The sequence below is a fragment of the Stigmatopora argus genome, chromosome 3, assembly GCF_051989625.1.
Source record: "Stigmatopora argus isolate UIUO_Sarg chromosome 3, RoL_Sarg_1.0, whole genome shotgun sequence".
Taxonomy (NCBI): domain Eukaryota; kingdom Metazoa; phylum Chordata; class Actinopteri; order Syngnathiformes; family Syngnathidae; genus Stigmatopora; species Stigmatopora argus.
In genome coordinates this window covers 16,856,802-16,872,607 of record NC_135389.1, presented here as the reverse complement: position 1 = coordinate 16,872,607, position 15,806 = coordinate 16,856,802, and the positions used below count along the sequence as shown (strand labels likewise).

Here is a 15,806-nt window from a genome sequence, read left to right as displayed (position 1 = left end):
AAAGGGCAAAGTAGAATTTGAAATCATGAAAAAGACATGCTCAAGATTCCTCTCCCCTCCCTAAAATATTCACCAGTACACAACATATGAACTCACAACAATGATATTGATGGAACCTACAAAGCTCAATCAGACCGAAAAACATGTTCACCAAGCTTTTGAGATTTAAGAAACTACTTTAACTTATTAACAATGAGGTTTCCTGTTATCAAATGTGCAGACATTCACATCCTATTGCCATGTGCAAGTGTTTGTAGTATTCGTGAAGATAGTAAAGTTTCTGTGGTCTCGTTTTTCATTCTTCCACTACTACACATACAGTCACTACAGCATGAAGTCCACATGACTCAACGCGCATGACATGATGCAGAACATGTGTGGGCCGTGTGATGTGGTTCAAAGACATGATGGCTGGCGGTCACACGTCCCAAGTGAGCGTGGAGCTTGACTCGCCTGCCTACCTGCTAGGGAGCTCTTCACATAGAAAGATATGAAAGGCTGGGCGCTGGATGTGACATAAGACTTGCTTTGAATGAGGCTTTGCATCCCTCTCAGCGCCTCTTTTTCAACATAGGCCCCTTCTGAGGGGCCCGTGTTGTGTCAGAAGGACGCCGAGCAGAACCCAGCCAAGTGCCACCAGCGCCCAGGTCACAGTGTACCACATTAAATTTAGACGCCTTCAACATCCTCCAATAATGCATCTGGAGTATCATCGGTCAGTACTATTTTGCAGAGCAACTTCTGCAAATGGGCCATAGATCTGAGCTGTCATTCACCACAGGAGATTTCTCTTCAAATCTGGTGTCTATCACCAGTCAAACCTTCGTCGCCAGCCCCAGTTTGAAGCCACTGGTGATTCAAACTCCAAAATAAACTGTCCCACATCACCGTAACTTTTACATCTAGTATAGAGTAGGTTTAATATGGTCTTTCTAAACTTTCATTGAGACGAAACAGCAAATAAAATGCCTAATTCATCCTATAAAGTAACAGCTGGTAACAAAAATGGAACCACACTATAATTTTACCGATTCCCATTTCAAAAGCATTTATTAAACTATTAGTTCTGCACTAAAGCAAGTTTGTTAAAATATACCTAACTTTGATTTAAGACTCTTGAGTTTCTCTATGCTAGCATTAACCTGATTATCAATTAACAAAGAATTATTCAAACAAATACATCAGAACTGATAAGTAAAACAGCTAAATCTAATCTAAAATGTTTGACGATGTCCTTCATCCACTTCATGTTTTTTTTACAGTCCGTCACAACAATGCAAAGGAACGAGTTTCACATTAGTAAAACCAAGTTCAACTTTACAGATAATGCAATAAAACTTTACTAAACCCTTAACTGTACTTCAATAAATCATTAAGTATTTTATTAGAAACATAGTTCAGCCAATAAACCCAATAAATGTAGCAAGACTGCAATATTGTTGTATTTGCGGGTCATTTATTTGTCATTTCCTGTGCCATGTTTCCTGTGCCGTGTATATGTCTTGTAACTTGTCAAGTTAAATTAACTGTGACACCCACAACACTTAAGTATCCAGACTGATTAAAAGCATATGGGCTCAGAAAAGTCATATCATGGATTTCAGATTCTAATAAACGTTAGAGCTAGGGGCTGGGATTTTCATCGTACGTTTCTTTGGGGGGTTTGAAACACAGGATTAGACTGTATGACCAATTTTACATTGACAAATGCAATTACCAGCTTTTTTTCATCATTCTTTGATGCCTTAAGTACATCATGATGGGCAACCCTCAGCATATGAAATGATATATATATATTTTTTTAATCCAAGATACGTATATTCCATTTCCTACAATGAAAAAAAAATTCCTCAAGAGCCAAGAACAAGTTAAATACATTATATATAAAATTAGATTTTTGTACTCATAAAATACAAACCATATAGCATAACCACTTATGCCTGAGCGATTGCCAATACCAAGTAATCTGGTACTTAATAATTCAGTTATGTCTTCAAATTGTAATGACAATGTGTTTTATGTTCATTGTCCAACATTGCATGTTGCACCTAAATAGAGTAATTAAAAGGCTAAATTCATCAATGCAACCAAGGCAAAGCAAATAATTAAAAGCAAGTGGTGCCACAATTTTCACATTGTTGAAATGCGTGTTTATAATTCCCCACTATTTCAAATCTATGGAAAACTATCTATTTTTCATCACGTCAATTGTTTTATCCGTCTCATTAAAGATGCAGACAATAATAAACCATGTTGCTGCGACGAGAAAAGTGTGTGGGAGCTGAGGCGCAACCATTCATTCATGAAACATAATCAAGCAACAAAAGCTGACCAAAACTGCATCTTCAAACTAACTCTTTCAAAACAATCCAATTCATCATGTATTATTACTTTGTTTGAGGTGTTTTTACATGCAGGCAATTATATCAGCATCTACATTCTACATGGAGTGTAGCAATTTATGTTTTCATTTTAAAAGCTTCTTACGATAATAGGACTGGTAGAATATTAACACTTCAAGGAAAATAAGCAATATTGTCTCAAATCAACATGTTTTGAACACAATCAAATCAATATTAGCCATTTCTACCACATGCATGTGCGTTGGACAGAATATAATTTAAAAGTATTTCAAAATGGGATAAAAACATGCAATTTAATCTTAAAACCTAAGAATGCAAATGAGCAATTGAGACTTAAATTAAAATGATGAATCTGTGCACATTTCTTTGAGAGTTCCACCCTCCTCCTTAGGTGAGCACTCTGCCACTTAAATGCAAATTGACCTTTGAAATCTGAAAGCAGAGAATACCAGAATACATTTTATTCCGCTACTGGAACCATGCCAAAGTCTAAACTGAGACCAGATGTCACTGCCTACAAACCATAGAGATGCACATTTTCTCAGGTGCGCTGACAGATGTTTGTTGGCCTATGAACAACTTGTGCTAAGAATTTATCACCAATCAATCTTGTGCTTTGGCTTCAAATACATAGCCAAAGTCAGAAAGAAGAGGTATCGGTAAAATCTCTTAAAGGAAAACACTGGTGGAATGAAATTTAATCTCATATGAAAAGCAGAAACACCAAATCTAGACTTACACCCGTTTTTTTTGCACTAACTCCGTGAATTTGAGACAATACTAAGTGTTTTCCTGTCCGTTTAAGTGGATGAAAAGCTCCAAGGCATCTCCAGGCCCTTTGAGATTCTCAGGGGGGAAACAACTCATTCAATTTATTTCTTTTTAAAATATCCTTTGCTTCGCTGCACCATATCCACTGAGAAGGGACATTAAAAGCAAATGGTGAAACTATGAGCGCTGTGATTTCTCATTTCACAGTCCCAAAATAAAACTGCTGGATCCCATTCTCGCAATAAGTCCATTAACACAAGTGATTTCTTTTCAATCAGCTACTAAGTTGTAAAGTCAGGTTTGATTTGTTTTCTACACGCAAACTACTTAAGAGGACACCAAAAAAAACCCTTACAAATCTCTGCAACATTCATTTGAACTACAAGCTATGTTTAATTCATAGTACTTTGATTGATAAAATGAGTAATTTAAGGGATATTTTCAAACTAATTACAGCAATATAATTGCAGTAGTTGTTGAATGTAGATGTTAGTATAGACTAGAACCACAATAATAAGCTTTCCAGAGTAGGTTAGAGGGGATAGGAACTGAAGTATGGTATCCCAGACTTCCCCCTCCCTGCCACAATGTTCACCTTTTCCTGGGGGATACTGAGACGTTCCCCAGGCCAGGCAGGAGCCGAAGACCCGCCATTGCATAATATGTGGTCCCCGGGGCTTCTTCACAGAGGGGACTTGTGCGGAACACCTCATCAAGTGTCCAGGAGGAGTCCTAACAAGATACCCCAGCCACCTCATCAGCTACTCTCTATGCGAAGGATAGCAGCTGCTCTACTCGGAACCCTTCCCAGATGACCCAGCTTCTCAGTCTGTCTCTAAGGGAGAGACTGGAGAACCTGTTTTTCCAACTTCAGGACCATGGGCTCAGATTTGGAGGTACGGATTCTCATATTGAATGCTTCACGGCCCAAAGGCCATTTCATTTTCTATTACTTTCTGGGAGGGAAATGGTTTTGAAATCCAATCAGTGAGTCAACCATCACCTGGGTTATTTTTGAGTCAGTGTATAATTACTATAAATGGTATTTGTTTATTGATTGCTATGAATGTTGTCAGTTGTATTGGACTGGAAATAAACCAATTTACTGCATCTGACGTTGAATGATCACCGTCTGCTACCTGACTCTAGATAGATTGGCCGTCCATTGCCGTTAATAACAGAAATATGATAATTTACATGCCACACCTGCCAATTAAAATGGAGCACAATACTCGGCCACAACCAGCAGGGGCACTGTGACTCAGCCACAACTATTAGTGTCAGAACAACACAATACACACTCACTTTAAAACTGGTTAATAATAAACCAAACATCAACATTTTAATCCAGGGTAGACTTGCATTAATACTTACTTTTGAGTGCTCTGCTAGTGGCATTTACTATTTTCTACCAAACTATATGGTGTGCAGTATTGTAGGAAAATCAGTTAAAGTCTAAATTAAAGGTAACACGATATTAAGACTTACACTTTTGACATTTAAGAAGACGCACAGCTTCATTTTGAGTCCAATAGTCCAAGACCAATGCTAACACAATGCCCAAACGCCAAAGACGGTAATTACCAATGTTGCATGCAAAACTTTTAAATAACAAATTGTATATAAATATCCTCACACACATTCAGTCTACTCTGTGGAATACATGTTTTCTCTTTGCAGCTCTGTTGACATGTACTACTGCGTGCCCTTTGACTACATTTTATGCATATATGTTATCTGCATGACTGAACCACACTGCCCCCATGGAGTCTAAAGCACGCACAACATAAGCACAACATACTGTATAACTACAGGGCAAATGGACTGTAATGTGGATAGGGGAAATAAATTTATCAATCTTTATTTATAGAGCACTCTAGAAAAACAATCCCAGCTGTAACTCTATACTTTATATCTGTGATTCTTAACCCCCGATCCCTTACACTTGACAAGCATTGCCATTAACTTACTAAGTGACAAAATAAAAATGCATTACTCTTTACCATTTTAAAAATGCTGACAATATGGGAATAGCTTGTAAAATGGTGGATGACATACACATTTTATTCTGAAGGGTCTCACTCAAATAAATGCCAGAAGGAAATACATGTATTACTGTATTTTTCGGACTATAAGCCGCACCAGCCAAATAAAGCAGGGGGAAGAGGAAAAATATATGTATAAGTCATTTGGGAGACAAGAACAAACTTTGAAGTAACATTAGTAAAATGGAGGATACAAACGGGCTAAATAAGCATCAGGAAGTTTTTTAAGATAACTATACCAAAAAAAAAATCAACATAAACTGTCATGGTCAGAGAGAAACAAAAACATACACGAGTCACACTTGAGTAATAGTCGCAGGCCCAGCAAAACTATTAAAAAAGTGTGACTTATAGTCCGGAATATACGTCTTTTTGATAAGCATTTGGACTTGGATATCTTTTATATACTATAACGTGCAGCCCTATTGCAAATGAAAATTTCTTCATCTTGATCACGTAACGTTACTAGCCAAACAAAGCATCTTCTTCAAAGCAATGTGTTCTGCTTTGTCTCTGCACTCCACCATCAAAGTAGCTATTGATTAGGTGACAGTGACAGCGACAACAGATTGCCATTACAACGAACACATTTGCAGACATCCACTTAAAGATCCTGAAAGATGGCCTACGAATCAATGGTCGACTCTTTTCCCGCTAACTCTTGAAATCTGGGAGGCATTTAAAAACAACTTTTGGTGATTTGTGATTGACTACAATGCTCATTTGAATGCTCCGAGAGCAAAACAATCAATTCAATGAATTGCATAAAGCAATTTTGAAGGCAATCTATTCCACATAACAATTCTTCTGCCAAGTTTGGAAAGAATATAAAAAGTTATCTGCGTCAACTGCTTTCTCTTGACTAGCCGTCCAACCTCACTTCACACTGAACAGCAGGAGGACTCATTCAAAGCAGGAAGGGTTTAACATGCATGTGCTTTTTCTTTCTCCCGACTCAGCATTACATAACAGGCAAGAGGCGTTCTTTTTCCCTGTCATTCCTTCTTTTTCCCAGACACAATTTAACCCTGTGCATAAAAAAAAGGCTGATGAGGGGGGTGGGGTGAATGTGGGTCAGCAGGTTAGGAGACTCCCAAAGTCAGACTCGTAAAAAAGGGGAGAAGTAGGGGGGATCAAACCCAGCTTCCCAACTACCTGTCTTAACCGGCTGTTACATAACAGCTCAGTCAGCCTGTGCCAAGCCACATGTCAACCTACCCCCACCCCCACCCCCCAAACTACTTCAGTGCAGTGTAAATACTGGAGGGCTGCTTTTATTCCACCAAACAAGAGTTTCAAAAGTGCCCTAAAGTAGTGAGAAACGAAAAGATACCCAAAGTGGCGATTATATGTTGATTTCCAACCCGCAGCTCGCGCGCACGCCTGTGTTTATGGCTAAACCTGTTACATAACCAGCTCACATTCCACATTCCCCATATCACACTCTAAATATACACGGCAGGAAGACGCGTGTGCGCGCATGTACATAAAACACCGTGGACTCAATTAATGGTCAGCGTGGGGGACTTCATAATCTTTTTATGTCAAGTATATAGACACCCACCCGGCTTTGTCAGGGAGAAAAGAGTCCAAAGCTTTCAAACTTGGACAAGGAGCGGATACTGAGGGGGCGTGGTTAAACTGTCTACTGTACTGTACAACGCGGACGGGTCCACGCGAGACAGTCCACGCAATAATTCGCACACTTCTATAAATCGAAGGCCCGGTGTGGGAGGTTTTCATGGCCATGCGTAAAAGACACACACATCCATCTGCTGGAAAGCTTTTTTTTAACGCACGGTGAGATGTCATTTGAATCACACACGCTCAAATGTTGAGGATCGTGACCCCCGTCCACGCGAAGATGGATCGATAAACCGGTCCACAGTTTGCAAAGTTTGGACGCCGAGCCCAGATCGCATTCGCCGCCCATGTACATGTTGAGAATTGAATTTGTCAAACATAAATAGAGCGATCGTCTCCTATGGGGTGGGTTTTGACATGTCAATGTGGGGTGGACGACAGAAAACGCGCAACGTGACATTTACAAAGAAATATTAAAGCGCTGCTCCCACCCGAATGAAATCAGCCCCATGCTTTGACACACTGTGCAGTTATTTTACCGTAGCTATTTAATTCATTCGGAAGTTCCCCGGCCCCCCAAAAGGATCGCTACATTTCTGCAGTCTCACTCACCTCGATTGGTGCTTGAACACGTCTGCCTTCGAACCGGGGCTGGATGGTCCGCTTTACGGAGTGTCTCCAGGCTCGCCGGGGTTTCCCTGACCGGGGTAGCCGGCTCCGACGCGCTGTTGCCCGGGTCGCTCGCTGGATCAGGCGGAGACTCCATGTTGGATGCGATGGTCGGCTCCCTCGATGCGGCGTGCGCTTCTAACTCTGTTTCTCTCCGCTGTTGTTTTTTTGCTCCTCGCCACCGAGCCTCGGCGATGTAATTTGGAGTAGAAGTCAGAAAATGAGAAATGCGAGCGTGTGGAGGTGGGTGTGCGGGTGTGATTGTCCACTGGCAGCGCTAGTGAGCGCGCCGCTCATGCAAACTCTAAAAAAAGGAGGGTGATGTTGTCAATAGAAAGAGGAATGCACGCGAGGCCTTGTAAGTAGTCCATGCAGATCGAGTCGGTGCACTTTGACACGCACATGGCATCTTCTGACTATCATCGCACATCACCTGTGAATGATTTCCTATCAATTGAGAGGGCGTGATTATGCCACCCACTGCAGCTGCTTGCAACAACTCCGAGTGGATCTCGATGCTGGAAAAACATGGATCGTTCCAAAAAGTCGTTTGAAATGCACCCCCAAAACCGAAGTGACTTTGGTTTAGTGCGATGTCGTTTTTTTGTTTGGTAAAAGTAGCGACTGACAGCTGTTTGACAGGAAACTTCTCCTTTTTTGAGAATGGCTGTCGTAAACGACTGCCGCCAAGCGTCCCCATGGCAACCAGGGTGCTGTGCACGGCTTGTTGCTACGATTCAAACCAGCGTGCTGCCTCGTGTGGTCAAAAGGCCTACACGCCCATTTTGGCTCTCTGAATTTTGAACCAGTTTTCTGAAATTGTTTTAGACCATACGTGAATAGTGCGGCTTTTTTGGAAGGAGAACTATTTGGTCTGATGCAGTTTCAAGTTTTTAACCTATTATTTTTATCAATATCTGTGCACAAATGCTCATAACTCTAGAGTCGGGGTATATTCAAAGTTATTACCAATGCCCATTACATGATCTATTGATTGTCATGTCAAGCATAGATTACCATGGAATTATGGTGAAATAGTATATAGCGCATTTTCTTTGCGTTTCTGGAATTGAGGGTTAAAATGTATTTTAAGGGATGGTATTGATCACTGGCCAATTGTGGTACATTTACTGGCAAACAACCACAAACACTCCTTTTCACATCTACGTATGAACAATTAAGAGGCCTTAATTAACCTTGCTTGTATGTTTTAGGAATGTAGTAGGATGTTACAAAACACAAGAAAACCCACACAAGGCCAGGCATGCTAATTTAGGACCTAAAGTTTCAAACTCCAAAACGCAGAAATGCCAGGCATATTACCTTTAGCCCACCAGAATTCCTGAAATTTAGAATATACGTACTGGGAGTTGTTTCATATGTTTTGACCTTCTCATGTAACTGAAATATTAAAATCACCTCTCAGTATGATGGAATGATGCTCCGTAGAACATAACGAGTAGGCTGGGTAAATCTAACACCCTATAGTCAGAATGCAAATTTGAGATCGTCTCTATATATTTTGACTATAAATCTTGTCTGTCACTCCATACTTTCACTTCTGATTAGGGGACGAATACACGTCCACGTAAATCTCCAAGATTCTTAACCACAATATTGGGCATAAAAAGCTTTTATGACTGTCCATTAAAGCTGAACATAATCATTTTTGTAAGTCCATAACATGGTTCTTATATACTTTTGTCAGCCTCTTATTGCAGTTTACTCAATGCGTATCCAACAGAGAACTGTAAAGTTATGCCACAAGAGAGAGGCGCAATAAATCATCGGTAAGTCAGATGTTTTTATGTTTCCACAGCAGCTTGCATAGAATACCACCAACACTATTTTATGGTATAATTTTAAGAGCTGCGCTGCGGCAAAGGGCCTACTTTTTTGTCACAGGGCCAATGGGAAGTGCTTACTGCCAAGCAAGCAGGCCAAGTTTCATTCCTTGGCTTAATTTGAGTTTTTCAAAATTGCCTTGACCTTTTCACCCTCTGCAATTTAACCATGTGACCCCTGTACTCATTGCTTCTTGCATCCAAGATCACCGGGACCTCGAGGGAATATTGCAAGCGCTCCCTTAGACCATTAAGTGTTAAAAACATTTAACATTTTACCAGATTTTTGTGTGAAACCCCACTTGACAAGTCACGTCCTGAGTTTCTATATACTTACTGAGGGTTGCCTTCTGTGCTTTTTGGACGTGGCTTTGACCGAACTCTAAGGTTTATTTTTTTTTAAAAACATATCCAACAATGAGGCCTTTGCTGGCTTTGGAAGGGAAGGAAAATGCTCCAATTTGTCCTGATTGTCTACGTCCGTGTACCTTGTCTGACACAGAGACACAAGCACACTTGCATAAAATTGCCTCGTGTTTGAACCATAAAGACACAAGGACAAGTTTTAATTTTTGAGTTAAAATGAATTATGCCGCTGTCACTTTGTTTAGAAGAGGAAGGATGTGTAGTGAGCAGAGTAAGCTCGCCCGCTCTGGTTTAAAAATGATTGATTAAGCTGACACCGGCTCTCGGGCGCAACACCACTCTATTTTTCTCTCTTATTATGTAAGGCTATATTTCAAATCAGGCTGTGCACTGGAGGAAGACACCCGAGACACAGCAGATAGGACACCCTTCAAATAAAAAGTTTTATCAGACAACAGCCAAGGAGACTGATGAGCTTCCATTTTAATCTTGTCTGGCGTGCTTTAGTAGAAAGAACAAACATGTTTGTCAAATGACTCTCTAAATAGGTTTGACCACAGGCACAGCACAAAGAGTAGAACAAAGAAAAAGTAATGTTTCCATTTGGGTGTTTTTCCCATTTCCCATAAAATGTCAAATTTAACCTATTTAATGTTCTGCTAAATGCTGGAAAACCTCCAAGCGTTGCGATGGAAAACATTTAAAACCTATGTCAACTATGAATTAGGACAACAATGTTTTCTTGTATTTTGTCTTAATAATAATAAAAATAATAATAATGGACAGGAGGAAAGAGTACAGATTCATCTCCAAATGGGAATGAAAGCTTATATTTACATTGGTAATATAAGGTGGTCTTTATTACAGGCAAAACCACATTCAGGATGTTAATATTTGTTATTCCCAAAATGAATATGTTCTTAAATTCAAGATGAATGTCATATTAAAATAAATAACCGTGTAAAAGGAAATACGCTGCCGTGTTTACTAGATTTATATTCGAAGTGAAGGAGGATCTTTCAAATGTATGCAAATTATTTCAATTTGGATGTGGTGACATAGCCTTACAAATCGGACATCAGTGGCCCCAACCCTACAAACGCGTGTCTCCTCAAGCAGTCACGACTGCTGCAGTTTAATGAAAGAGACATATTAATGTCCTCCTACTTATTCATGTGACGGAAATGAAGAGACGCAGTCACATTTGGAAAAAAGTTGACAGAATAAAGAGACAACATTGGGGAAACGATTGTACAGTATTTATGATTCCAGTCTGGCAGATGAACGTGTCGAGAGGCAGGCTCACTGAAATGTCGATGACAGTTCAAAGGGTTAAATATTATGATGTATGGCAACACAGTACGTGGTACATGGTAAGCATTGAAGTGTCTTTTGGGTGCAGACCTGCACTGTGTGAGTGCACAATAGTCATTGCTGTCATTTAAGGAAGAATAATTCCCAACGAGTACACACTGTGCTTTTAATTTCGAAGAATGCTGTGCAGTTGAATTATCTTTTCCAGGGAAGGTTTAGAAGGGTTTCACCATTTGTATATATTAAAATGTTTTATGAGATCTGGTGCACTTTGTAGTCTTACTGCAAAAGAGGCAAGGCTTTCAATAGCACCACCTAGCTGCGGTCTGACCACAGTGGGACACTGCAGCCTTATTGCAATACAACATGCAAAATCATTATGTCCAGGTTTGAAATAATATTTTCAAAATACAAATGCCAGTATTCGGGCATACTGAATGTGTGTTGAGAAAATACTTTTAACATTTTTAAAGGCTTAAGCATGCTGCACCACCATAAAAGTGCAATGTCAGTTCATTTTAATTCCATCAACTGTAACTCCATCAAAATGGGGTCTCCTGCACAGTCTGATAAAAATCCAGTACAAGATCTGTATCACAAATTAAACATTCATTATGCTGAATTATAATTAGGAGTGAGCACATAACTCTGCCAACTGTTTTTTCCCCAATTTAATAAATGTAACATTGATGTGTAGTCTACACTAACTCAGTCATGTTTGATGCATTGCATCACAAATTTATACCTAATGGAAAGACCAGTTGGTGTGTGTGTGTGTGTTTAAACACATCACCCATATTGAAGTTAAATAAGTAGACGGGTGTCTGAGAGAGGAATTGTCGATGCCGTGGCTGGAATTGACTCAGGATGGTGTGCGAGTAGTTCATATGACTTGAGAGCAGGATGATTTTCTCTTGTTAAAAACAGGGAGGTGAAAAATGGTTTGGTTATTGGTGCTTGACAGAAGTTAAGAGCTTTTCCCTGAGGCCCAATGTCTTCTTCCCCCAGCTGACCGCAAGGCAGCCTTCTGCTGCTGCAGCATCCTCTCACCTTGCCAGCTCACTCTCACGTTACAGACAGACATCCAAGTTCTCAGATTGGAGGACTCTCCTTCTGGTATTTGTGTTCTACTTTCACAAAATTGTCTGAAAACTGCGACAAAAGTTGAATTCCGAGACATGTTCGCTGGTAAATCGAGTGCAAGGTCGAGGTTTTTTTGTAGCTGTGTAATTAGTGGTGTTATTAAAGCCTGGTTCTAAGACTTACCAGAGGATCCTGTGTGGCACAAGTGCGTCCCACAGGAAGACATCAAAGCAGTGTCTGGGGAAGGAGGATCTCTATTAGAGCTGGAGAGGTATGGAGAGGGGGAAAACAATCCCACATTCACAACACAATATTTCAGGCGAGACAAAACTTAACGAGAGACGGGGACGTCAGTTTAGCTGGAACACAACTTAGTTTCTTCTGCTAATGAGGTTACTATACTTTGGCCTTGTGTATATGTCAGACTATTAATTGGAATATACAAAGCCCCAAATTGAATGAAGTTGTGCAAAACCCCAAATTAAATGGAGTGTAAAATGTAAATAAAAACAGGATGCAATGGTTCGGTATTTAATGTGAAAACTAAATCACTTTTTTTTTATTTGATGCCTGCAACTCTTCCTGAAAAAGTTTGGCAGAAGTTTGGAAGATTCTACTGGTGAGCAGTTAATTGGAAAGTTCCATTGGTAGCAAAACAGCCCCACAGCATAATACTATCACCACCGTGCTTGACGGTAGGCATGGTGTACTTGGGGTTAAAGGCCTCACCTTTTCTCCTCCAAACATATTGCTGAGCATTGTGGCCAAACAGCTCGATTTTTGTTTCGTCTGACCACAGAACTTTCCTCCAGAAAGTCTTATCTTTGTCCATGTGATCAGCAAACTTCAGTCGAGCCTTAAGGAACCACTTTTGGAGCAAGGGCTTCCTTCTTGCACGGCAGCCTCTCAGTCCATGGAGATGCAAAACACGCTTGACTGTGGAGACTGACACCTGTGTTCCAGCAGCTTCTAATTCTTGGCAGATCTTCTTTTTGGCGATTCTCGGTTGAATCTTCGCCCTCCTGACCAATGTTCTCTCAGTAGCAGGTGATAGCTTGCGTTTTCTTCCTGATCGTGGCAGTGACAAAACAGTGCCATGCACTTTATACTTACAAACAATTGTTTGCACTGTTGCTCTTGGGACCTGCAGCTACTTTGAAATGGCTCCAAGTGACTTTCCCGACTTTTTCAAGTCAAGGATTTGCTTTTTCAGATCCATGCTGAGCTCCTTTGACTTTCCCATTGTAGCATTTGTGGGCGTTTGCATCCAATGAGCCCTATTTAAATGGCCTCAGAGAAGTCACCAGCTGTAGTCATTCATAATCACTCACAAGAAGTTAAGAGGCCATGCTATGAAGCTCATTTCACTCACACAACTTTCTAAGTCACCAAAATTGCTAATTCGTGTTGCTGTATGTATAATTTTGACCCAGCAGATTTGATCACTTTTTCTGTTAACCCATAATAAAGTCATAAAAGAACCAAACTTCCTGAATGTTTTTTGTGACAAAAAAGTATCTGTTCCAATCAATCTACCAGAGAAAAATCAGAGTTGTAGAAATAACTGGAAACTCAAGAGAGCCATGGCATGATGTTCTTCACAAGTGTATGTAAACTTTTGACCACAACTATATATCCAATTCTGATTTGGTATTGATTAGTTGCTATAGTAGTCATTTCCACATGCATGGTTTGTTTTTATCATTGTAACAAATATGACTCATCGGTCAAACAAATTGTCATGCAGGCTTCTCCGGCCACATGAGATGATGAAAACAAGACGGCGGGCGCTCCGGCTGCCTGTCTGATCCTCTCTGACAATACTCGCCAATCCAACGTCGCTGTGCGGTCTCTGATGTTGGGCGGCTGCTAATTTAGCCTTTAGCTCCATGGTACGGTAAATCACAACACTCAGGAAGACAAATGTCAGAACACATGTTGCCAGGCTGTCTTTTGAGCTGAAGATTCCTTTAATTGGGTGTGCAGGGACCGGGTCCAATCCCAAGCAACCTCCTCTTCGCCTTCCTCGTTCTCCCTGGCTCGTTGCCGCTCTCGACGCATCTAACAAAAGGCAGAGAGAGATGAAAAAGACAGCACCAAGCCGTCCTTACTTTGTGCCATTATAGAACACACACACAGCAAGGGTAAAGAGGTATGATGCTGAACATCAAGGAGAGCTTTATATAACTCGCTTCGTTTCATGTTTATTTTACTTCTTCAAGCCACCATGCCTGATTGACACGGCTCGCTGTCATAACAACCAGCCGTCCGCCTTATAGAATACAGCCATGGCTTCTGGATATATTTGTCTGACTTTAGGAAAATGTGTAAAGAATCAAAATTGCTCTCCAAAGTATGTTGGGTGTCATCTCATCATCAGTGTTATGATTTCCACCCTTCCCCTTTCTCCGCTCACACATATTGTGAACTTCAGCAGAGGGAATAGAGATCATAAAGAATAGATATTCAAAGGCTTCGGCACAAAAAGACTTTCCTCAAAGCCCTCTCTTGCGCACCATCTCCCCCCTTCTCTCTCTCTGGTACCCGCTGGTTTCGCAAGGCTTGAATTTGTCCACACAGAGGAGTCAAGGGGCTCAAGTCAAAAAGAGTCATTTTCGTTTTCTTAAATAGCATTGTTCACAATTTATAAGTCATAAACCTTGGAGCAGCATCTTTCTTTCATCATTTGGTATCACATCGGAATATGGATGCCGTTTAGCCAACACTGAAATCAGCCTCGATGTCGCCGCTCAAACCGCAGCACAATGCGACATCACTGCCGTTTTAACTCAACCCTCTAACTAGAGTCCAACTAGTTATTGTAGTGCGCTCTTGATAAAGTTAGTCTGGAGCCATCACCCTTTACTTTGTGGTGTGTGTGTGTGTGTGTAATATTCATATTGACCTTATGTGTGTACCAGAAGGTGTATCATTAACAAGAATGTTGATGTAATTTCTAAGACAAATATTACATTTGTTGGTTTTCGTCATGCCGTGCACCGACGATGAAAGAACTAAAATTTAGCAGGCCTTTCTGTACATTGTGTTGCAAACCCTAGCAAATGTTACCATTCTTATTCCCTATGATCATCTGACCTGTGATCCTGATCATCTGTGTTTGTTTAGGCATAGCAGCAGGGAGTGGCAGTCTGCTCAAATGAGCAGAAGTGGACAGACAAAGACAGTCTGGACTGTGTTCATCATGTCTGCTTATTATCTGGCTGCGGTCCAGTACGCAGAAATTAATTCCCGTGGCTCCGTTGCTCGTGCTACGCACTGCTCTATCCACCAAGGCAGCACCAAATTTTAATTAACATGCCCTAAACCAATATGACTCCCTTATCCTGGAGAGAACATTGACTCAGTGATGTACATTCATTTCCGATTCATCAGAAATACTACTAAATGCTAAGTACTAAAATTCTTCGTGAACAACAGTGGGTTTGATTTTCAAGATGAAAAACATGAAGTGAAAATACAATTTGTACAGTAAATTGAGCAATGCTGAAAGGCTCATATGGAAGCTTATGTATATATCGCATATTAATGACAACTCATTATGTCATACAAAATGAGAGCAGTTTAATCGGATCAATATAAGGAAAGTTCCTTGATGGGTATTATGAATATGATTTTTTAAAACGTATTTTTTCCTGGAATTTATATATGTAGCTCTACAAGTTTTTAAGTAGCAGCGTTTCTCTTTTGGTGGCTTTAAGTCAACTCTTTTAAAATAGTAACGTGTCAATCGAGGTTTTTGCTCTTCC

At 40.4% G+C, this 15,806-nt stretch overlaps 1 protein-coding gene and 2 long non-coding RNA genes across 3 annotated transcripts in view; 1 reads left to right on the top strand and 2 right to left on the bottom strand.

Moving 5' to 3' along the window:
• roraa (RAR-related orphan receptor A, paralog a) overlaps positions 1–8,069 on the bottom strand; it is a 178,854-nt gene extending 170,785 nt beyond the window's left edge. The window contains exon 1 of the mRNA XM_077595493.1: positions 7,376–8,069. Within this exon, the coding sequence (XP_077451619.1) occupies positions 7,376–7,529 (154 nt within the window). The 5' untranslated portion in view covers positions 7,530–8,069. The remainder of the gene's footprint in view (positions 1–7,375) is intronic.
• A 3,638-nt stretch (positions 8,070–11,707) lies between these two features.
• Positions 11,708–14,139, bottom strand: LOC144071626 (uncharacterized). The gene is made up of 3 exons (XR_013299684.1): positions 12,769–14,139; positions 12,223–12,276; positions 11,708–12,108 (listed from the first exon to the last, which is right to left on the bottom strand). It is a non-coding gene; the product is annotated as an uncharacterized LOC144071626 (long non-coding RNA).
• On the top strand, positions 13,794–15,524 carry LOC144071627 (uncharacterized). Its single transcript, XR_013299685.1, has 3 exons — positions 13,794–13,931; positions 14,026–14,191; positions 15,166–15,524. It is a non-coding gene; the product is annotated as an uncharacterized LOC144071627 (long non-coding RNA).
• The last annotated feature ends 282 nt before the right edge of the window (positions 15,525–15,806 follow it).